This window comes from Thunnus maccoyii, chromosome 4 (genome assembly GCF_910596095.1).
Source record: "Thunnus maccoyii chromosome 4, fThuMac1.1, whole genome shotgun sequence".
NCBI lineage: Eukaryota > Metazoa > Chordata > Actinopteri > Scombriformes > Scombridae > Thunnus > Thunnus maccoyii.
Genome location: NC_056536.1, coordinates 12765808 through 12790312, shown reverse-complemented (window position 1 = coordinate 12790312; position 24505 = coordinate 12765808). Strand labels below are relative to the sequence as shown.

The following is a 24505-nucleotide window of genomic DNA, read 5'->3' as shown; positions in this document are numbered from 1 at the left end:
GACTTGGAACTGTGTGCACCATTACTATTCACTATATAAAACTTAATTAAACTGCATAAACTAGTCATTGTTAATTTTTCTTCTCTTGATCTTTTTCTTATTTTAACAACATATGACAGATTCTTGATATCAACATAGCAATTTATTATGTTATAACAACAAAAGTTTGTTTTAATGTGATACTACAGACAAGGAATATAAAGGTTAGGGGATATTTAAATCAAAATACACAGTGATGGTCATGAGATGCTACACTCTTAGAAATAAAAGGTGCTGACTAGAACCATACAAGGTTCTACAGCTTGTCCCCATAGGAGAACCCATTCAGAGGGTTCTACCTAGAACCCAACATAAAGGTTATACCTTGAACTATCTGTGAAAGGTTCTACCCAGAACCCCCTATGAGAGATTCCACAGAGAACCCTTCTATGGTATAATGGTTTTACCCAGAACCCTCACTGAGGTTCTATCCAGAACCTTTTCACCTTCTACAGGTTTCATCTAGAACCCACCCAGGGAGCTCCACGAAGAACCCCATCATATTTCAAAGGTTTCATCTAGAACCCACACAGGGAGTTCCACCGAGAACCCTTTCATATTTCAAAGGTTTCATCTAGAACCCACACAGGGAATTCCACCGGGAAACCTTTCATATTTCAAGAGTTTCACCTAGAACCCTCTTGTCTTCTGAGGGTTCTATGAAGAACCATATTGTATTCTACAGATCAGGCAAAAAATGATTGAATCCCATATATTGTATATTGTGGTCATCCATCATTTTAACAATCTATGTTACAATTACCAATGTTTACAATGTTGACATTGAGAAAACATTCAAACAATTTTTAATGAGAAAAAAAATTTATTTAAAAATCTTGGAACAATGATGGATAAGGAAGGGAGACTCTCTGAGGATAAGCCAACAGAACAGGAGAGGCTTTGTAGGCCCTGGAAGGAACAGGTCAAAAGTAAGCATGGCGACAACATGACAAATAGGACACAAGCCGGGCAAATAAGGCTGTCCTCAGCAGGTGAATTCATGTAATCTCGAGCAATGGTGACATAGCAGAGAGAGAAGAGAAAAAATAAAAGTAGCATTACAAGGTACACTTATTACACCAGATGACGCAGTAAGCTGCTTACAAACAACAAAGTAATGCATGGTCCAATGAGAGAAATCAGACATAATAATGGTGACAGTGGAACAGATTGATTAAACCTGCCCTACAACTCCTATAGTAAGAGCCTCCACTGGCACACAATCAGGTGGAAATGAGGGAACATTGATAATTCATTATAACATGTCACCAGAAAAGGTGTTTGAGTAATCATCCAAACCCTCTTGTTCAAGTCACTGGCACACGTCACTTTTTGTCCGGGCTGTATAACTCATTTCTGCAAAAAAAACAAGCTGCTAGCATTACAATAGTCCAGCTTTCACCATAAAAGTCCTTCTTTAGAGTCAAGCTTGCTGAAATAAGATATTAGATTTAGCTTACCTTGATTCTCTGAAGTTTCTGATCTGAAGTCTCTTAGCGCCTGCAAACTAACCCTAACAGGGCAGCAAGCCCCCTGGCCCCACACACAAAAACCCAGCCTTACCCCCGGGAGACTGGAGTTCAATTCCCAGCTCCAACACCCCTCCACACTGTAGCCCTCCATCCTCCCAGCCCTCCTACCATCCATAATAAATAAAAAATAGATAAGGAGAGTCAACTGCCCACTCTCCAAAAAGAAAATAAATTTAGGGCAATTTTTTTGGCTCATGAGCTACAATGGTCAAAACAAAACTAACATGGTGGCTCAGCAGGTTGTAAGATTGAGGGTTCAAGACATGATCTTCCCACCAGAGAGCACATCATGTAGCTACATTATATATATATGCACTGTATTCTCAACCACTCTTTAAAAGCACCAATAAAGTATTGTACATCATAGATTAGAAATTATCAAAAAACAACAATATCAAAAACAGACAAATGCCCCTCAGCTCAACCCTTGTTTTTATGGTCTCTCCACAGCCTACACCTATACACAGTGTATCTCACATTAGAAGAACTAACCAATTAACATAGTGTCTGTTCAATACAGGCACGCAATGAACTATTGTATGGCATGAAATGATGGTAAAGAAAGACTATGGCAGAACACAAGTAAAATGAATTTATTAAGGGGATTCCAGATACATCTGCATTTAAAAATACTATTTGGAACATGGGTAAACATTTGAATATTTGAGGATGAGGATCTTCCATTACCCATGCTCTTAACAATCCTTGATTTTTCAAAAAGGGTTCTTTGGATCGAAAGGGTTCTTACTGGAACCTTCAGTGTTACAAAGAACCCTTGAAGAACCCTTTCTTCTAAAAAGGGTTTTTCAGAAGCAAATGGTTCTGGGCAGCCTTTCAAGAATAACCCTTTTGGAACCCTTACTTCTAGGAGTGCACTAATTATTTGCAAGATGAGCATCAGGGCAACATTTATTTACATTTTACCATAGACAGTCAAACTGCATCGTAACATCCAAGAAAATAAAGTGCTGGTCACAGTATTGGCCACACTACTGACTATCAAATGATGTTGTAAGTAAAGTGCAAACATCAATGATTGCTTAGTACCAAAAACCCACATCATGTGGTTACAATAAATTATTACTTATACTTTTAATTAACCACAACAACACTGTATCTCTCCAGCAGATGAGAGCTGATTCCTTCTTGCCAAGCAGAACGAAGTGTTCCACCTTTTCCCAAAGAGGCTGCCTGGATTCAAAACTCTGGTGAGCATCCAGCTCATGGCCCGGCCATCTATCCCGGTCATCGGCAGAGTGATTGCAAATGATCTCCTTTCAATGACCTGTGTGGCTTAAGGTTATGTCATGCAGAGCTCATTTGTAAGAGGATGTAGCATTTTAGCATAACCAGAGACACCCGGTTGAATGAATGAATGAATTTGTGTGTATTTGCTTGTGACCCCATGCAATCTTACAACCTCATCTTACTTCAAACTTTCATTCAATATAAAAACTTTTCATTAGACTTTTGAAACTTGTTATTGATTAACAGCTTTAAGCAGTTTTAGCAATTATAAAAATGATATATCAAAGACATGCTAATTGCACAATAACCATCAAGATGACAGTGTTCTACCATTGATAGTTTGCCTGACTTTCATGTTTATGCATAATTCCGTGTCCTCTTCTCCCAAAGTTTTGTTTTCAGAGAGCATAAGGTCTAATTAATTGCTGCATATCCCTCCCATTTGCGACCAGATCTTTTAGCAACTTCACCTTGGTGTACAAGACTCCCACCATTCTTCCAACACCAACAATAATGGAGGTTGTACTTGGCTTGACATAAAGTAGAGACCCATAGAGGAAGATTTCAATGGAATGTCCAACCAAATCTTTAAGAACTAGTTAATTCTCCTCTCAATACTCAAGAGCTGTAATGGGGAACTCATACACAGTAATAAGCCAAAGCAGCTTTGGTAAAAGAATGTATTTTTACAGATAGATCTTGAATGTGATCAGGAGGCCACATTTATTGTTTAATTTCAGCTACTCCTTGATCTGTTGGTAAACTGTGGAACCATTTGAGGAGACATTTAATTGGGCTGTGCTCAACAGATGGATGGACTCTCTTTGCACCTGCAAGGAGGAGAGAGATTGCTTGTGGAGGAAACCCTCTTTCTTAGGTACAAAGTATCCCTCTGCCCTTTTCCAGATTGGTGATATAATGCATTGACCCAAACTCTGTTCATTTGCTTTCACAATCACCAGAAGACTTTTGGGCACTTTTTGTAAAAATTTATAAGGTATATCAATGGGGCCTACTGAAGCAGCAGTTGAGCTTGCTCTCCTGGCAATGACTTTAATCTACTGTCATGCTGGCTCCTTTTAGTTGAGCTTGAAAGATATTTTTTTTGGTCTGCTAATGAATAAATGATTTCCCAGTCATGCTTCTTGCAGAGGTCACTCTAATTTCAAAATAACACAATTAAAGTGCACCATTAAAATATGATATCGATTTTGCTGTCTCAATATCTAACTAACCATTTTGCATAGAAACTTGTCTGCAGGTACTCATTAAATGAGGGAAAATTGCAAATATTCCTTTGTAAAATTCTCTAAAATCATGTGCAAGTACTACTAGTATTTAATATTGAAACCAAGGGCTTCTATGGAGGAAAGTATGCAAAACAACGCAAATGTTATTGGAGAGAATTTTACTAATGTATATGTATATCATCTTTGCCACAAAGTTTAAATGTAAAAACTAAAATGTCATGATGTCATTTGTCATCTTTCCTAAAACTAGGAACTTGCATATAATATCTGGGATTACCAGATTTATTCATGATGGAGGCATTAAACTTGCTTGCTAACAATTATTGTTAAACTGTGCGTATAGTCATCACAGGAGTCTGTGCAGCAGCAGTTTAAATGCTTTTTGCATACTGATTTGTGAATTCTCCTCCAGTGCTCTACAGATATGTATTTATGACATCTCAAGTGATGCATTCCCAGGTGCATGGAAATGATCACTGGGGGTTTGCCATTACAAGCATCGCATTACTTATTAAAAGGCAGAGGCTAATCAGAGTTCACATCAATTGGCAAACAGAAACTGCAACAATGACACATCTTGTTGCCTCTCTGTATCTGCTGGGATCTTTTCTACACACCTTTACTCAATGCACTGCCCAAGCCTCAGAGTTTCAGCTGGAAGGAGATTATTTGATAGGTGGACTTTTTGATATCCATCAAGCCAGTGGCCCTGTTTATCATGACAGACCAGAGGGCACTGACTGCTCCAGGTGAGTCTCACAGTAAATCTGGGTAGAAACCTCTCATGTTGAAACTAATGACAAACTCCTAGTATGATATATCATATTTATCATTCAACATTGAGGACCTTTGCCTTGAATAGCTATAGCTTAGTAATACAATCCAGTTAATTGTTACATCATCAAAGTTGCTGTCTGACCTCAGTCATTGTCCCATGAAATCCCATTTCATAAAAATCCTCCTCTGTGTAGGGGTCTGGAGATTGATAGTGTTAATTGAACCCTCAAAAACTCTAGTACCTAAAACTTTGTGGAGAAATTTTTGAATAGAAATTCTAAAGCCAGTGTGAAACAAATTCTTGAATGAATCATACTCTCTTTCTTTCATTTCTCTGTCCACTGGGTCTGAAAACTGATAGTGTTAACTGAGCCTTCATAAACTACTAGTTAAAGCACTGTGGTAGAACTGATAAAACAATTAACCAAATTCTTACACTGTTGCTGTCCTTTCTCTGTCCACAGTAAACCCTTCATTATGTCAAGTTATCTGAGGTTTCAGTTGATGAGATTCACTGTGGAGGAAATCAATAACTCTACCAGCCTCCTGCCAAATGTATCTCTCGGCTATGAGATATTTGACCACTGCTCAGGAACACAGAGTTTCCCGGGTATTTTCAAACTCATCTCAGTCAATGGCTTGACCCAACATTGGGGTGAACCACAGAAAAATCTGTCTACAGTTTCCAAAGTGATAGCAGTGGTTGGTCCTTTTTCAAGCACTGACACCCTAACTGTAGCCCCACTCTTCATGGTGGATCTCATTCCTATGGTAATTTTTTAAATTGTGTTCTAACCTGTTGTTTTGAGACAGACCATATTATACAAATAGTTACTTCAATGTAAGTTTGTAACAATTTTGAACTTTTTGAAAATAGGTTTTAACTTGACATTTGAGAATTTTATTGTCACTGAAAATTATGGCAATTTCTCTGGTACTCTTTTGACAGGTCAGTTATGGAGCTGCTAGCTCTGCTTTGTCAGAAAAATTGAAATTTCCCTCTTTCCTACGAACAGTGCATTCCAATAAAGACATCATAGCAGTGATTGTTAACATCATACTGCACTTCAACTGGCACTGGGTTGCTTTCCTAAATAGTGATGATGATTTTGGCAAAGATGGCCTGGAATTGTTTATAAAGAGGATCAAGGATACTGAGATCTGCCTGGCATACACCAAAGAGCTAAACCACAATACGAATTATTCCATAATGTTCAAACAGATGGAAGCATTGAGAGTACATATCATGGTTGTGTTTGCTCCAAAAATGACTTCTGAAGCTCTCATTGAGTCAGCAATAGAACTGAATATCACAAACAAGGTGTGGATAGCAGGGGATACCTGGTCTTTAAACAAGAGGCTGGCAAAGGAGAAAGGAATCCAAAATATCGGAACTGTACTCGGGGTGTCTCAGCCAGTAGTGACAATACCTGGTTTCAGTGATTTTATCTTTTCTTCTAAAAGCCAGACTCCATGTGAAAATGCAGAACAACAGATGTTTTGTAATCAGGTTTGTAACTGCAGTGGCCTGAGTTCAAAAGATGTCAGTGCTATGGACCCATCTTTCTCTTTTCCTGTTTATTCTGCCGTATATGCCATCGCTCATGCCTTACACAATGTCTTGCAATGTGGAGCTGGAAGATGTGACAATATTACAATCTACCCACACATGGTAAGTATACAAATAATTAGATAATTTATTACCACTATCTAACCATCTGAAATGTTCACATTTATTATTATTATTATTATAATTATTATTAATTATTAATTATTATTATTATTATTATTATTATTATTATTATTATTATTATTATTATTATTATTATTATTACAGATTTAACCTGTAAATAAGGTTTTTTGAATGTGACCTATCATAATTTAAAATACTGATGTAATATGTGTTTTATGATGACATATCATGGATAACATAACATATGTTAAACTTTACATCCTCAAAATACAATTGAAGCTGATATTTCCTGTCAAACATTACCTAGGTATTAAAATGTCAGGCAAGAAATTTCAGATATAGGACAAGTCTACAATGTACCAAATCACTTCCAAAAGAGAAATGGTTGTCAGAACCTAAAATCGGAGCGTAAATCTGCATCTCCTCTCTCCTCAAGAATATTTTAATCAACCTATTTAATCAATTATCTTCCGTCCATTGTTAAATCAAGCAAGTAATACCCATCTGAACTTTTTGTGCCCACATCAGGTTCTAGCAGAACTGAAGAAGTCAAACTTTACACTTTTAAACCGGAGTATTCAGTTTAATGAGAATGGTGACCCCAAGTACGGATCTTATTCCATAGTTTACTGGAACCAAAGTGGTGAAGCAGAGGAGATTGGCTTTCATAAATTTTATGAAGGAGTCCTTTTTTTCATCAACAACACCAAAATTCGGTGGTACAAAAACAAAGTAAGTTGTTTTTTCCCCCTAATTATGTGTAGTATGATGTAGTATTGTATATCGGGACATTATACAGTATATGAAGATCAAAAATGTTAGGATGTTCACCTTTTACAAAACCTGTTGAGAATTTTAAAAGATATACAGATAGATATACTGTAGTGACTACCACTTCCTTCCTCCATCCTCAGGACTAAGCAGTATTCTCTTTGCGTCACTTACATTTAATTTGCTGCTAAATAATTGTCTTGCACAGGTGCCCACTTCACTATGTTCCCCAGAATGTCATGTAGGATATGCAAAAAGGCAAAATGGAATCCACAAATGCTGCTTCACTTGTGAAATCTGTCCGAATGGAACTTATATCAACAGCACAGGTAAACTGTTATGCGTGAAAGGATGAAAATGAGTAAAAGCACTGCTGTCATTCTGGCTGTGATGGGTGCTAATTTTGGACTGTTGTTAAGCTTTTTTTGTCATAACTAAGAAGGTTTAAAAATCATTACTATTTGGAGAGATATTTATAGGCTTCAATTTACATCATGACCACTGAAAATGCAATTTATAATCTAGTAATCTATCTAATCTACCTATAATCTAATCTAATCTACAGTCTTGCTCATCACATGCACTATTTCCTTTCATTATGTAGTACATTCCTGTGACAATTAATACAGTACATAGTTTTAGGATTGTTAGTACTATGAACAACAAAAACAAGTCTGCCATGATGAGAAAACTCATACAGTATCTAAAATGACATGTGCACCAGTGCTTTCTCAGCTGTAGGGTCTGTCTTAACAAACAGATATTTTAATTCTTTCTTTCCCTTGCAGATTTAAAACATAGGATCACAGAGGATTATCTCAGGAGAACATACTGTATAATGGATGAAAAGTGTTAACACTGCTTCCACAGCTCACTGATCTTTTTCAAAAGTTAACCTTAACTTTATTGAAATCTTTCCCTCTCTCATGTAAAACAGAAGATCCCTACAAGTGCATCGACTGTAAGGAGACAGAGTGGTCCACAGAAGGAAGTACATCATGCAGTCTGCGGTTGGTGGAGTACATCCCATTCACAGACAGCGGGGCTATACTGATCATGATTGGGGCCTGCACCTTGGTGGGCCTCGCACTAGCCACGTCTGTTCTCTTTGCCATCAACTACAACACACCTGTTGTTAGATCTGCTGGGGGACCAATGTGCTTCTTAATTTTAGGTTCCCTCAGTCTGTGTAGCTTTAGTGTATTCTTTTACTTTGGTAAGCCGACCATTCCCTTTTGTATCTTAAGGTACCTACCATTTTCATTGTTCTATGCTGTCTGTCTTGCATGTTTTGTAGTGCGCTCTTTTCAAATTGTTTGCATTTTCAAAATAGCTGCCAAGTTCCCCAATCTCTACAGCTGGTGGATGAAATATCATGGACAATGGCTGGTCATCACAGTGGCATTTGTTACTCAGGCACTCATACTTCTCATTGGCTATTTTTATGGACACCCCAAGCCAAGCAATGAAACTATTTGGTATCCAGACAAAATCATACTTGGCTGTGAAATCAATCTCAAATGTTCCTCTGGTCCTGTGATTTTACTTGTATTTCTGTCCTCCCTTTGCTTTATTTTCTCCTACATGGGAAAAGACCTCCCAAAAAATTACAATGAGGCCAAAGCGATAACCTTCTGCCTGCTCCTGCTGATCCTCACCTGGATCATGTTTGCCACTGAATGTATGATTTACCGTGGAAAGTACATCCAAACTTCTAATGCTCTGGCAGTACTTTCCAGCCTCTACTCCTTTCTGTTGTGGTATTTCCTCCCAAAATGTTACGTCATTATTTTCCAACCCCACAAAAACACACAGCAGTACTTTCAAGGTCTCATTCAAAGTTATACCAAAACAATTAGCCAGTAGCAGCCTCCAGTAAATATGTGTCTCTACTGACAGAGGAGCTGATGTGGTTCAGGGCTTCTCAATACTTGCAATTCTAATAATTTGGCCTTTTTAGAGTACTGTATGTTTGTCTCTATGGCTGTGTCTCCCTATTTACTATATAGTGCACTACATTTACCCTCTGCCATTTTGTCTGAATGCTAAGTGTGTGTAAATATATCCACTATATAGTGACCTCAAAAGTTCCACAATGGAACGAAAAAGGTAGTGTCTATGGCGTGTACGCTGCACTCTGCTAACAATCCCACAATGCAAAGCTCCACATTTTAAAGATGTGAAAATTACTGATAATGATGACGCAAAATGACAATGATTAGTTAGTGTCTGAAATCTTGATTTGCTGCTCACTACTGAGTAAGCAAATTAGTGTCTATTATATAGGGAGTAGTGAATGAGGGAATAAGGGAATGATTTCAGACACAGCCTATGTCTTTTTCTTCCAAGGGTTCTAAATTCATTTTTTATCCATGTTTTTTTTTTTTTTATTGTTTTTTGTTTTTATTGAGGTATATATCATTGAGAAATACATTTTGAAATGAGCAAAAAACAAAAAAACAATAAGTATCAGTCCAACACGAGGCACACATTCTGAATTTTCAGAGATGGTCTGGCACCATCCCCAAAAAGTTCTAAATATTCTGAGTAGCAGCCTATGACTGCAATAGGTAATTTTACCCTGCTCATTGTAACACTTATCATGATTAAATGAGTAATTTTTGATGATATTGCTCAGTTGTGGAGGTCTCATTAAAGAGGGGCTGTAAACTAACTGTAATAGTTTCCCTTTAAATATATAGCCAATTATTTAGCTAATTACAAATGAAGTTACAGTTGTATGTCCCTTTATGCTGTACAAATACACCTGTACATTTTTTGCACTTGTATAAGAGTGATTTAATAAAGATATAAAATGGGACTTGTGTTTTTGTGAAGTTGCTGTTACACTGATCTCACCACATGATGGCTCTACTTTCACTGTGATGCTGTCTACAAGCTAGACTAAAAGGTATACCTTAAATATATGTGGATGACTTGAAAAGATATGAATGATTTGAATGTATGAAGGAATTTCCCATTTTTTTGTTGTTACTGTACTATTATTGTTGCAAATCTTCTGCCAATAATGATTTAAGTGGGAAAAAATGCTTGAAAAAGGGTTCTCTTCACAGCCAGTACACATGTACTCATAGAAATGGAGTTGTTACATCAAGGTAACTACTATTTCTATTTTATACATCCAGATAAAAAACATCTGTGATTAAAAAAAAAAAAAAAAAAAAAAAGTCACTCCAGAGTGCCTAGCTTGGTCAGCACGCCACAAACCTTTTGACTGAGAACTGCCAAATACCTTGTTAGTAAGAGTTAGTAAAAATAGAAAAAGATTTTATAAATATGCATGATGCACAAAGACTGCTGTTCACATATGAAACATTTAAAATAGTCAGTTGCATGGAGAAAGCATGGGAAAAGAAAAAAAGCCGTTGATCGGGATAAACTGTAGGCTTGTAGGAGTTCTTTTCGGTGTACAATTCAAAGCACATTTTCTATATTATTTAAACAGCGCAATGAACAAATCTGCTCATCTTCATCCAGAGTGACATCATTCAGTAAGGAGTAAAATATCAGATCTCAGCAGATTGTCTGAACAGACGAATGTTGATCTTTTTATCATTTAAAAAATGCCTCACTAAACCCATTGTGAACAATGTGCATGCGTCTTTTGACCAAGAGCCAATAATTTGTTTATCCCAAATAAATAGATTGTGAAAACTTCTCAGACCAATGTCAGTTGTGGATAAATTCTGTCTTTTCTAGAAAATAAAACTATTATGCTTTTTAAATCAGACAGTGCTGTGGTGTTTTAGTTTGGACATTTGTTTCATTGCTAAATTATGATTAAAGCTCTCAGCTGATTCAGCTTTTTTTTTTTTTATTAATCTCTTTATTTTATTAGCCACAACATCGTTGTATAATCTGTTCTGCCCATCCTTTTTGCCTGACTGCCTGAATTCAAATTCTGGTGAACGTCATGTCCATTTATCACTTTCATCTGGTGATAGAGTGCAAATTATCCTCTGTCAAATGACGTGTGTGGTCAAATGTTAAATCATGCAAGGATCATTTGTAAGATGAGGTGGCCTTTCAGCGGGAACCAAAGATACTGGTTTGAATTCATTTAATTTGAATGTATTTTCTTATGACTCATGTTGGTAAGATTGTTCTTATACTGTAACTTCCTTCAAAAGGGCCACTCAGTTTGAAAGAGTTGTTTGACAAATATTCACTGCAACAGCAAGAGTTGTTGACTAACAGCACTAAGTTGTTATAGCCATTATAAAAGTTATGTATCAAGAAGTGATCGTATATTCATCATATAATCATATATGCAACAACAGCCTTTTGAGGGTGGAAGGAAAAGAATGTATTGAACAATCTGCCAGAGTTGGTGACTGTGTTTTAAAAAAAAACTATTGCAGAGGAATAATTGGATTTTCAAATTTGATGCCTTAGTACATCCTGGTCAATTGGACAGAATTCCATACTATGATTGTTAAACTTTGTGTGTAGCTATCACATGCAGTCTGTGCCCCAGCAGTTTAGATGCTTTTGCATACTGAATACAAAATTCATACTCTTTGAATTTTGCTAATTTATGTTACCGACTGCTTTAACTTGTCAGAACACCTATTTGAAGGCAACCTGTCTGTTTTATCTTACATTAATGAGGGAGGAGTGAGATGGTTTGGGGATGCGGTAAGAGAATCTGTATTTGTATTTAGGAAGTAATGCAGTCTCATATAAAAACAACATAAATTTACTTACCTGACATATTGAAGTTCAACGTGGTTATGCATCTCCCTGTGAAGACAATCATGCAAACAATTAATAAATGATCAAAAACTATAACTAGTGTAAATAAAACATTCAAAGCTTGTGTTTACCAAACATTAGGTTGAAGATGTATGGGTATAAATCAGACTATAGGTCCACACAGAGTCTGTGTAGTTTTAGTATATTCTTTTACTTTGGTAAGCCGACCATTCCCTTTTGTATCTTAAGGTTCCTACCATTTTCATTGTTCTATGCTGTCTGTCTTGCATGTTTTGTAGTGCGCTCTTTTCAAATTGTTTGCATTTTCAAAATAGCTGCCAATCTCTATAGCTGGTGGATGAAGTATCATGGACAATGGCTGGTCATCACAGTGGCATTTGTTACTCAGGCACTCATACACTCTTACACCCCAAGCCAAACAATGAAACGATTTGGTATCCAGACAAAAATCATACTTGGCTGTGAAATCAATCTCAAAGTATCCTCTGGTCCTGTGATTTTACTTGTCTTTCTGTCCTCCCTTTGCTTTATTTTCTCCTACATGGGAAAAGACCTCCCAAAAAATTACAATAAGGCCAAAGCGATAACCTTCTGCCTGCTCCTGCTGATCCTCACCTGGATCATGTTTGCCACTGAATGTATGATTTACCGTGGAAAGTACATTCAAACTTCTAATGCTCTGGAAGTACTTTCCAGTCTCTGCTCCTTTCTGTTGTGGTATTTCCTCCCAAAATGTTACATCATTATTTATATATCCAACCCCACAAAAACACACAGCAGTACTGCCAAGGTCTCATTCAAAGTTATACCAAAACAATTAGCCAGTGGCAGCCTCCAGTAAATATGTGTCTCTTCTGACAGAGAAGGTGATGTGCTTCAGGGCCTCTGAATACTTGCAATAATTTGGCTTCTTAAAAACAAGAATAAATAAAACAAATAGTGCAACAAGGAAGAGGCACATGTAGAGTCACTGAGGAGATGCTTGGCAACACGTCCTAGTCCTCAACAGAGGCATTTGCTAAAGATTCTAGGTTTTAGTCAGTAATGTGGAATTTTGCCTTGCTCTGATAGTGACACCAATCAAGATTAGATAAGTTGTGTTTGATGATACTCCTCCAATGTGCAGGTATCATTAAAAAAGCGGATGTATTCTAACTGTGATGGTTTCCCTTCAAGCTGTTTTGATTATTTCACCATGTTTAGCATGCTAATTGAATATGAATTCAGTTTTATATACACTTTCTTGCTAGACCTCTCTGGTCTCACAAGGCAAGCACTGTCATTCACAATAAAAATTCCACATTGTGTAGAACAAATCTTTGCACTTCTTTGCAAGTTCTTATATCTGTGGATATATGCTTGTAATGTCGTATATGGATTATATTATTGATGTACATTATGTACACATGTTTTCCTCTCAGTTTTTTTTTAGGTTTCTGTAACCTTGATCTCACCACATGATGGCACCACTTCACTGCTCCCCTGTCTACGGGGTAGAGCACAGGCACACCCACACTGTATATAGAAATGTCAGTACGCACCAAACATTTTATGAGACACCTATTTAGTAGGGCTATCTCTAAAACTGCACTAGTCTGAGAATAACCATATTTATTTCTCACCTGTTCTGTACTATCTTTAAGACATTTCCTCCACGTAGACATTGCTTAAAAAAATTGAGATCATTTAAAATACTCAAAACTGGAATATATGAATTGCACTTTAAATGCAAAAAAACAACAAACAAACAAAAAAACAGTTTTAACAACACTAAGCGAGGAACTTTTGTACTGAGGATAAAGTCAGGGAGGTGGTGGGTGGTGGTGGGTGCAGGATGTTAGGGATATTTTTGCACATTTTACAGATTCAGATTTCATGCTGTCTGTGCGCACAGCTTTGTTTTAATATAAATTCAACAGTTTATTTGCATTAAACTCTAGGGTGCGAAATTCAGTGATTATTCAGACACTGTTTAGCCCTATAATATTTGTACTAGCATTTTAATTCTCAATGCCTGTGTCTGTTGGGTTTTTTTAACCCTTATGGACATATGAAATCTCCAATTGTGGACAGATAAAGTGATGATTAACTTCCTTTCTAAGTTTGATTTTACTGCAGTTATCTAAGAGTTGTTTCCTTTCATTGGTGTAGACTTTCACCTCTGTAATCACAGGTAACTCTGCTGGCTGTGACAGGTACAATTCGTAAAAGCCCTTTCATTCCAAAATAGTTTACAGTACAGTGTAATCATGTATGTCTCTGGAGCAGTGGGAATCAAACCAGTAACCATATTGGTCCACTCCAAAATACCATTTTTCCTACTCACTGCCCAACAGTGATTTATAATCTTTACCTTCAGTCTTTGAGCTTCATCAGTCTGGTAATGACTTACATCTTCATTGCACAGTGATACATAGCCTGGTCTCTGGTAACTGGTTAGATCTGAAAACAGGAGTTTTATGAACAACAGGGTTTCATTTGGAGGCATTAAGTACCTCTCCAGACAGTGATATGGGCAAATCAGTTCAAACTCACATAATGCATGTCAATTATCTCATGCCAGATCATTTTATTTATTTATTTTTGCTGTGGAGTGCCTCTCAACCAAGACTAATTGTTTTTAGCTGTGTTTTCATTTTCATATCATTCAGTACGCCCATGTGTGGTGTTGCAATGTGGAAAATGTATTTTACACAGTGCTTTGATATCTTCTGGTGAGATGTAGCTAAATTAACTTTTGGTTGCTTTGACAGGTTTACTTTCTACTGACAGTAGGCCATGGACACGAAATGAGTGATCCTTCAGTACTGGAGGAGGATGATTTTCCTCTCCATTTGAAAGTCAAAGTTTCATGCCGTGGCGCTCAGTAAAGCTGGGCTGCCCCGCGAAGTGAAACGGAAAGGGTCTTACCGCAGGGGGTATGTGACAATTCTTGAGGGTAAATTGCCATTTTGTTGGGGCTATTCAGTTTCCTGGCAGGGAGAAGGGGAGGATGGACCGTGAAACTAGGAACGAATTGGTAAATAGTGCCACTTAGCATGGCATATGGCGCGTTTGGAGAGCTGAACGCTGACACCAACAAATTGACAATTTCATACCAATTTCAGACTTACATTCGCCACACACGTTGCCACGCAGAATTCAGTCGTATTCATCCACTTATGAGAAGCCTGTAATAGTGATAATTAGGGGTGATTAAAATAAGCTTCGCCTATTTAACGTTACATTGTGATACGATTTAAACTAGTCTAAAATATGTTATAGATAATTGAGACTTTCACTACCGCGACATTGTTTTGTAAGCTATATTATATTTATTAAATCATACCCAGATCCACTTTGTTAAGATTAAAATGTGTTATTTTGTTGAAGACGAGGGACGCAGCATTGCTGCTGAGGGGACATATTTCTGTTTTACAAAATATGGAGCGAGGAAAATCGGAGGAACGCCCCATGGCTTTTCACTTGTACCTTTCAATTTTCCACTTTGGTCAGATAAAGGGAAAACCCTGGGAAAACTTGGCCAGAAACTGGTCCTTCCTTTTGCACCCAAGGCAAAACAAAACGCACTCTAAGTGGATGTTAGTTGTGGCCATATGGGATTTGCCTTAAAATTGCCCTCTGAATCAACAGACTCAAGATCCCTCGCCCATTAGGGACGCTGGTGTTGAGAGGTCTGGCATCCTATTTTCCTAAACTTAGTAGAATACATCGGTCCAGTTTCCACATTTATGATGTTTACAATTAAGAACAATGTATTTGAAACATCACTAAAACATTGCTGCTCCTTGGGAATATCGGTCTGATTACCAAATTCATTCATGTTTTAGTGGCGTTGAATATCTTTACACCTACTCAGTGTCAATACATTCGTGTCCCTTTCACCAATGACAATTAGTTTAGTTAATTTTTAGTCCATGTGCTATTGTTCAAAACTAACTGTAGGTTTAATCTACAGAGGCTGACGTTGTGCGTAGAGCTGGAGCTCATCAATGAGACTATATCTGAACTTCATTGCTATAAATCCATCAAACCGAGTGACTGAGGTAATATGGCAATATAGAGTTGAGGCAAAAGAAATTCCACTTAGGTGTTTACAAAACTGTAAAAAAAAAAAAAAAAAAAAAAAAAACCTCAAACCAAGTGCATCATTTCCACGCTGATCATATGCCTGGTAACTGGTGTTTTACGCACGGCTAAAGACAGTGCGCCAAAGGGTTGCTTTTTATTCTTATTCAAATCTTGCTCAAGTGGTTCAGAGTAAATGGCAGATGTTTTGCAATTCAAGGCGCATCAATACCCATGCGCTTTAGTGTTTAACAATGGCGCTCTCCTTTTGTTAGGCACTTGTGTCTTTCAGTTCAGAGCTGGACAAAGGCTTCATCCTCCAGCGAGTTATAAAGTTACTTTCCAGTCAGTTCATTTCGGCCCTTGAGAAAACCTTAAGCGATGTTAATGTGCACCTCTGGTCTTTTCATGCGGTAACCCCGGCACACACAGGCAAACAGTGTCCATTGTGTTCCCAAACCAAAGTAAGAAGTCTTTAAATAACCCGAGGACCAGTCTATAGAAATTCATGATGCTATTTCTATTTGATGTTTGATCAGAGCTTCGTCAACAGATCTGTCGCGTGGCTTTTCAGAAAATCCCGTCTATATTTCTAATATTTTTTCCAGTGCACCTGTCCATGTACCTGCTCTTTTGTGGACTTGTTACTCACAATGAACGTTTTGGTCACACCAGTGCTGCCTCAAATCCACCTGAATGGAAGGCGGTACATCGATTTGCTCCGCTCACTGTGCGCCAAATTGTGGGCCTGTGTTTGCATATTTTAACAGCACTGCTCTGACATCCAGACACGGTGTATCTATAAATGCATGCATTTGCAATTTAAAGATGAAATTCATTACAACACTGGTCATTTTCAAATTATGTTATGCAAAATACAATGGACTTACTAGATAGGTCAATTAATGATTGCATTTTTAAATATACAATAGCCATATTATCGCAATGCATATGTTTACTAAGTCTACATAGTACCATATACTAGTATATATTTACATGTTGCTAAAACATAGTAGTCTATTCTTTCTTATCAAATGTTATTCGTAAACTAATTTATAATGTACAGTGTTTTCTTAAGAAGTACTCTAAATGAAAGATGTAGATAACCTCTGTGATTCTGCTTCTATTATACCGTTTGGTATAGGCCTAACCATTGGCTTGCAAATGTCCCAGTTTACCTCTAGGAAGAACATAGTTTATTGCAGTAATTGCATAATTGCCTCACTAATTGTTGTTAACAAGTTCCCCAATAGTCCAATTATTACAGCAGCATTGTCAGGTCCCCGCCGGCAGGCATCCATGACAAAGGTCCGATAGGGTTAATGAATGACCTGAGGCTGAAAAGTGAAAGTGGAGCGAGAGCCCCAGCCCTTTTATAAACATACACTTAACTTGTCATTTAATGGCACTGGCATTATTATGTCCAATTGGGACACAAGTTTCTCGTTGCGCTATTCTCATGGATAGATGATGACATAACGACTTTTAAGAGTAGTGAGGTGCTATTGGAGGGAAACAGTTTTAGAGCCTGACTGCATTCCTTCACTGCAGGCCAGTAGTTATTTTAATAAAACCACCAACCCCTCATGTCAGTTTGCAAACCCCCGTTCCCGTTTTTGACCCCCAAAAAGGAGAACCAACACTAATTGAAATTATACCGAGTAATCAGCGGTGAAATCTCTCCTCTGTGGCACAGAATAACAAGACGGACGACTGTTGTGATGCCACGACTCCATGCTGAAATCAACGCTCCACGGTCCTGTGTTAAAACCAAGCGTGAAAACGCAGATAATGTGGCGTCTATAGAGGACAAAAGAAACCAGAAAGCTCACTTACACCAGAGCACCTCGGCCAAATTTCATACCGATTAAACGCTTCAATATATAGCAACAAAATTGTGGCCCGCAATTATTCGGTACATTTTACGCAATTAGTGTTCTCTGACACGAGCCCGACATGCCTGTGCTTCAAATGTAGGCTGTTTGAATGATCATTTCAGTAGGTTACAAGCTTCGGCATGAAATTGTGATTTACTGTAGTGATTCTTCGAGGCCAATCAATCTAGCCCTAATAGTGGAAATAATCATATGCAATTTAATAAACAAATATGTCCCACTAATTGAGTTTCGGCATACAGTTAATGCAGTTTGAGTTTTTGAAACGGGAAGGCGCCTTGTTGGCAATCAAAACTTTAATCTGTCAAATATAGCATTTAAATAAAACTAGTTTACATGAAACAGCAGGTTATACAGCAAGTGAATGAAGAGTAGTTGTATTGGTTCACTTTAGAAGTGGGGGCAATCTTTGATGCCCACACGTTTGTGGTCACAAAGCAGACGAGAAGAAAAGATCAATGGCGCACTATATCCTGGCCTCTTTTCATGCGCGCTCTGCCCCAGACTGAATACAAATGCCCCTCCTTTACCCTGGCCCTCAGTCATTTTAACACACACATTGAGGACTTGGGGAATGTTAGAAAGCTTTCTCTGAGTTGTCGCGTGTCTTTCAAAACCAACTTTCCTTCTTCAGTGAAATTTCTCAAGCAGCAAAATATAACATCACATCTTTTGATTGAATTGGGTGGCTGTAATGAACACCTGTACCCTATTACAACAGTGATAGAGCTCAGTATTCCATAAGTAGATGTCTATAGCTTTAATTCACTTCCATCTATATTTTCAGATGGTCTGTGTGTAAGCACAAGATGCGCAGTGGACTGCAGTGAGTCTCTAGTCAATACATTGTTTCAGCTGCTATGACTTTCCCAAGCCTTCGCCCCTTTCAGGGAGCAGTGTGGAAAATCGGGAGGCGAGGGACCGAGGACAAGGGGCGGCCCGCAATTCTCCTCGGTGCCTCAACGCGCCTGGTATGAAGACAAAAACTGGTGACGCTCAATAGCCAAAGAATTGTAAAGTGTTAATTTTTCAAATTCTCTTATGCTTTTCTTGTTTTCATGTGTGCTGTTCGATGTGCACAAACAGAATTGTAGCTGCACATTTAGCCAAAAAAAAAAGTAGGTTAGCTGATGTGATAACATTTTGCAGGTGTCAGTTTTCCTATAAGTGGCCACCAGAAAATCGAAATGTGTGGGGACACGCAGGGAATTACCACGGTGCTGCCTTCAACCTGGTGGCGTGAAACTCACATATAAAAGATTGAATACATGAGTCAATAGTGTCCACACTGCTAACCCAGCAGAACCATTATGGTTACCCATTATGTTTTTGATTTTTACGCTTCTCTTTAGTTTTTTGCCCCACACGTTGTTTCTTGAGTATTTGCGCCTTCTGTATCTATGATGCAGTGGGCTATATGCCTATATTGTACTCTAACTATAGATCTGTACATAGGTTATCATTTTTCATTTATCTTGGTATCTCGGGAACTGTTGTCTGCATAGATAGGCCTGTAGGCTTACAATCCATCTGCAGAGTGCAGACTGTTGTTACTTGACTACAATGAACTAAATTCAGAAAAAATCCAGGTGACGTGGGGTTGTAATAAAAAACGAGGACGAATAGAAATGACAATACATTCAGCAATCAAAATATTTTTTAAATGAAAGTGTTCACTTTTCTGAGGTGAGTCTAAGTCTTTGCGTTCCGGCTGTCAAATGACGCCAGTGTTGCTCATTTGGGCGCAAAAGACAGGCGGGAGTGTTTGCATTGAGATGTTAAGTGGGTGTCTCTATATAAATCCACTCGGGGTCAACTCCTTCATTCGTGTGCCAGAGAGGGAAAGAGATTAACTTCAAGAAACCAGAAAAGGACTAACAGAGAATGGTGGCGACAACAGACTGTGTGGAAAAGTCCAAACCCATGTCGGGAAACAAGGTGTGTAGACCAACTTATTAAGAGTAACTAGATTTAACGGTAAACATTTAAATACTACGACATTACTGATGTATGATGTATATTCATTTTACCCGTTTTTTGTTTTTACAGGTTTCTAAACCACTCATGGAAAAGAAACGACGAGCTCGCATAAACAAGTGTTTGGACCAGTTAAAATCTCTTCTGGAGAGCTACTACAGCAGCAGTGTAAGTAGGCTGAAACTTTACAATTTCATTATTTAAAAAAAAAAAAAAAAAAAAAAAAAACACAATTACATGTTTATTACGGACCAGTTATGATAATTAATGGCTGCGTAATGATAATAATGATTAAGAAGAAAAAATAGCTTAATGATTTATTCTCTCTACTCAGATTCGAAAGCGTAAACTGGAAAAGGCAGACATCTTGGAGCTCACTGTGAAACACCTGAGGAACCTCCAAAAGATTCAGAGCTGTGAGTAATAACATAAAGTACACTAACCCAATAAATATTCAAATACTCGGATGATTTAAGATGATTAATGGATGCTTTAAACTCAGCTTTATGGACAGTTTCTACGTGTTTCTCACCTAAAGATGCCTTTCCATTTTCAGGCAGTACCGCTGCTTCTGAGTTTTCAGAATACCAATCAGGCTTCCGCAGTTGCCTGGCAAACTTCAACCAGTACTTGCTGATGGCAGATAACTTAAACGGAAGCGACCGTTGGATGTTGTCGCAACTTTCCAGTAAACTCTGCTGCTCTCGGGGTCGAGGAGACACCTCCAGCACCATGGACAGCGGCCCGGGCCGAGCTGAGACACAAGACCCGGCGCCGAGACCTCTTCCATCTGCAGCTGGGCCTGACGAGGGAAAAGCGGCCAAAACTAAAGTGCTGAAACCCAACAGTGCAAGTGCGTGTCGTTTTATACTGAGTGAAGATGCACTGCAGTCATCTGGAACAAAACAGGCTGTCCACACAGCGGAGTCCACGCAAAATACTCATGAAAAACGCTCCAGTCACAAGAAGTTTCACTCTACCAGTCACTGCAGGAATGAAGTTGCCAACACTCAGCACAACGTCTGGCGGCCTTGGTAGAGCTGCTGAAAAGATGTAGATATCCTAATTCATAGATTGTTTATAATTGCACTGTATTGATTTCCACAATATGCTATTACTATACTGTATATGTTTTATTTTCTGAATAAAATTGACGAAAGAAAGAACGTGTTGTCTTGTTTGTTAAAACTGGGTAAAGCTCTTATCCTCCCACTTAGGTGAAAAAAGGGTACAACATGTAGCTTTTATAGTGATCGATTTGTAGTCAAATGATGATAATTAATATTGGGGGAAAAAAGTCCAATTTTGAAGATATGATTGATTGTGGATACATCTGGTATAGGTCCTAAAAAATAAAAATGAAGTTAATTTCTCGCCAAAGATGATCTTAAGATGGAAGACTTTGAATTGAAAGAAAATATTATATGCGGCCTTCGAGCCCCAAACAATCTATTTGGGTGAACGTTTATTTTTGATCTGGCTGATGAGTGTGTGTGAGAATGTGAGCACGGCCTTTTTAGATACATCTTACATTCATCAAATTATGTGAAACATTTGATAACATAGCCTAAATACTGAGGCTGTGCATTTTTCAAACTTCATTTTTATGTTTTGCATTGCATGAATTAATTAATTTGCCAATAAGTGGCAATTTTCTGGCGTTGACAAATAGGGAAAAAAATATCCAGGAAAGTGGAGTTTGGCCGTCATTTCCTCCACGCATAATTGAAACAATGGCGGGCAAATTAGATGCTTGTCCGACAGCACAACAATTTTCTGCTACTAATTGCATGCTCTCTTCTCTGTCTGCTAGTCTGTATTTACTTTATTGTTATAGTTGACGGAGACGGTGATATCCTGTAGGATATAATTTGAGACAAAGTTTAAATGCCTGGTCAAAGTTTATCATGAATTTCTGCTGGTATGATAGTTTCCAGCTTTGCTTTAGGTCCACATATTACTAAAGAGATCTCACTATGTAAGTTAAAAAACAAAAAAGTCTGAACTAGGCTAAATCACTAATTAAAGCTGAATGAGAAATGGGAGTGGAAACTTCAACTTTTTGGATAAACTATAATTGGATGTATTTCAGTGGAGCGTTGACTGAAGACTGTACGACATATGGGTTATAAGCCATATGCGTAATTAGAGCAAAGATATCAGTCAGCTCTTTTAAATGCCCTAACTTTCTTCCGCTGCTTTCTTGTGCTAGGAGGTCTTTGGCAGGGGTGTCATAAAGTGTCTGTCCGTTTTTATAGAGCAGCATTGGAAAGGATGGCACCTTGCAGCGAGGAGAATCGCTGAAACGCCCACAGTTCTTTCAGATAGTACATGTTGAAAAGACACTGCTGGCCCGCGTAGAGGAGGGCTGCTCCTGTGCAGTGCGGAGGACAAAAAAAAGCACACTCAGCCTGGTTCAAGTTTTTTTGCCCGCAAAATAACCAAACTCACAGCTCCAAAACCCCTTACTGCCACAGCTTTTTGTTTGGTCAGATCAGCTCATAAACCCCGTCTGTAAATCTTCTTAATACTCTCTTCCCACAAAGTCAAAGCTCTTTTGATCAGACCATCACAGGCCCACGGCACAAGAAACGTTTGTTTTATCCAAGAAAGGAAAGGCCACGTGACTTCCACACTGAATGCCTTTAAACCTTCTTTAAGAATTTCTATGAACTCTTCTGAACATTGTTTAAGTAACCAGTTTGGTTTGCTACTACAATAGCGATGCATATTAGAGCTGAGAACCGAAGGGAGGGAGAAAATAAGTTATTACCATTAGACTGGGCCCAGTCAAGCGCTCTTAAGAGAGCAGAAGTGGATGAAGTGCGCTGCAGACAGCTCAGTTCCCTGCTCATTTTGCTGCTAAATATTCTTGCTAGGAAACTGCTGAATTTTCTCTGTGCAATTTCATACAAGGTAATCACTTTATCACTTGTGACTCACCCAAAGACTCATAATTAAGCGTGAACCATGCAAATGGGGCTGATGGTCTTAATGCATGCTGTTTTTCCAGCTAGATCTTTTGGCTCGAAGAAGTCCGTGTCCATGCTCACTGCTGCAGGTAACTTGGGCAACAGGCAGCGCCAACCTCTCCACAAAGCTTTAGCCAGTATCTGCAGGGCAGAATCAGCTGATTAGAGACACCTGCACCAGAAGACAATGTGCCCTTAATTGGTGCACTCAAAGTAGCTCAAAAGTTGGAACAGATGCATCTAGTGACTGTAAACATCAGCTTGAGTTAAATGGTCAGTATCAGACTAAACGAAGCTCTGTAGTTCGTACTCTATTCTAACTGTAGGCCTAGCCACTCGTGAGAAAATAGGGGAAGCATTTTTGGAATAGCCTATAATGAAAGGAAGAAAGGCAAGAGGTTTAAAAAGTACTGTATAAAGAACAAACAATTTTATGCAAAACTGAACATATTTTGACTTTTGTGAGTAAGCTGCCTACTAGTTGAATTTGAGTATTTATGCAACTCATCAAAATGTGTAACATCTACGTTGGTCCACAGCGTAAAACGTATTAATTTCACAATAACGGTGTAGAAGTGTGTAGGCACCAGATTGGCTCAGCCTGCCAGATGAGAAGGATCTATCTGCAGTCTTGCAGACCTAAATCACACATCCACTTTGATACATGGCACGCCCATTTTACTAAAGGACACACGGCCCTGACCCCTAACCCTAACCACCCCTTCCTCATGCCCATGGATGGATTATAAGAGCTGGCATGAATGTACAGTAAATGGAAACAATCGTCTCTTGTCACATTCAAAAATTTATGTGGATCTAATATTTGAGTACTTATTAAGCTGTCCTGCACAACTCTGCTTTTCAATGAATAATCACTTTAATAAACCAATAGCCCAATCCTAATGATAATCCAAAAGTAGAAGTTTTCACTGCACACATTAGGGCTGATTACTTCCACTTTCCTGATTAATCCACAACTGCAAAAGCTGATAAGCCAAATACATTGTTAGCATTTTTGGCACTTGTTGATTAATAAAGAAGTGATCAGCCCTCTTGTGTACAGTGAAAACTCAATTTTGTTAATGATGAAGTTTCCTGCATTCATCTGCACCAAGATTAGGGTTAGACCTTATGAACAGATTTACACAAAAGTTTGCAGGACAATTGGTCATGCGCCAAGAAGGGCTGATTAACTTGATTAGCTTGGTGTAGTGTGTATGTCTTGACTGTTTGTCTGTCACAAAGATATCTCAAAAAGACTAGGTCAAAACCTAGTATATGGCTGGACCATGTATGGTTAATGTGTGAAATTGTGGCCAATTTGTTACAAGGATAGTCAGTGGTAGTGTCTATAATGTGAATTCCTGGATATTAAATGTTCATCTGCAATTTTCTGTAGTGGTCCCAGTAATATTTGTTGTTAAAATGTACTGAAGTAGCATCATTTGGCATGGTTAAGCTATGTTTGAGTAAAAAAAAAGGTTTTAAATGCAGTTGCACAATCAATACTTTCCACTCATATCTTGAGATGTTTGATGTAAAAGAG

The 24505-nt window shown here is 38.2% G+C and overlaps 2 protein-coding genes and 1 long non-coding RNA gene across 6 annotated transcripts; 2 read left to right on the top strand and 1 right to left on the bottom strand.

Annotated features, from left to right (window-relative positions):
* Nucleotides 1–873: 873 nt before the first annotated feature.
* LOC121895393 lies at nt 874–23099 on the bottom strand. Of its 3 annotated transcripts, none has more exons than XR_006095762.1 (4): nt 22931–23099; nt 14401–14489; nt 12039–12074; nt 874–948 (listed from the first exon to the last, which is right to left on the bottom strand). It is a non-coding gene; the product is annotated as an uncharacterized LOC121895393 (long non-coding RNA). The 3 variants fall into 3 exon arrangements; XR_006095763.1 differs by lacking the exon at nt 874–948 and adding an exon at nt 2146–2864; XR_006095764.1 differs by lacking the exon at nt 874–948 and adding an exon at nt 2872–3649.
* Nucleotides 3915–9528, top strand: LOC121895392 (taste receptor type 1 member 1-like). Its single transcript, XM_042408488.1, has 6 exons — nt 3915–4818; nt 5311–5617; nt 5796–6518; nt 7068–7271; nt 7519–7639; nt 8248–9528. The coding sequence occupies exons 1-6, from the start codon at nt 4502–4504 to the stop codon at nt 9174–9176; spliced, it is 2601 nt and encodes an 866-aa protein (XP_042264422.1). The 5' UTR covers nt 3915–4501; the 3' UTR covers nt 9177–9528.
* her3 (hairy-related 3) lies at nt 18911–21071 on the top strand. Of its 2 annotated transcripts, none has more exons than XM_042408481.1 (5): nt 18911–18981; nt 19847–19948; nt 20060–20155; nt 20322–20403; nt 20544–21071. In XM_042408481.1, the coding sequence occupies exons 2-5, from the start codon at nt 19895–19897 to the stop codon at nt 21023–21025; spliced, it is 714 nt and encodes a 237-aa protein (XP_042264415.1). In that variant the 5' UTR covers nt 18911–18981; nt 19847–19894; the 3' UTR covers nt 21026–21071. The 2 variants fall into 2 exon arrangements, with proteins under 2 accessions (XP_042264415.1, XP_042264416.1); XM_042408482.1 differs by lacking the exon at nt 18911–18981 and adding an exon at nt 18982–19023.
* Nucleotides 23100–24505: the final 1406 nt, after the last annotated feature.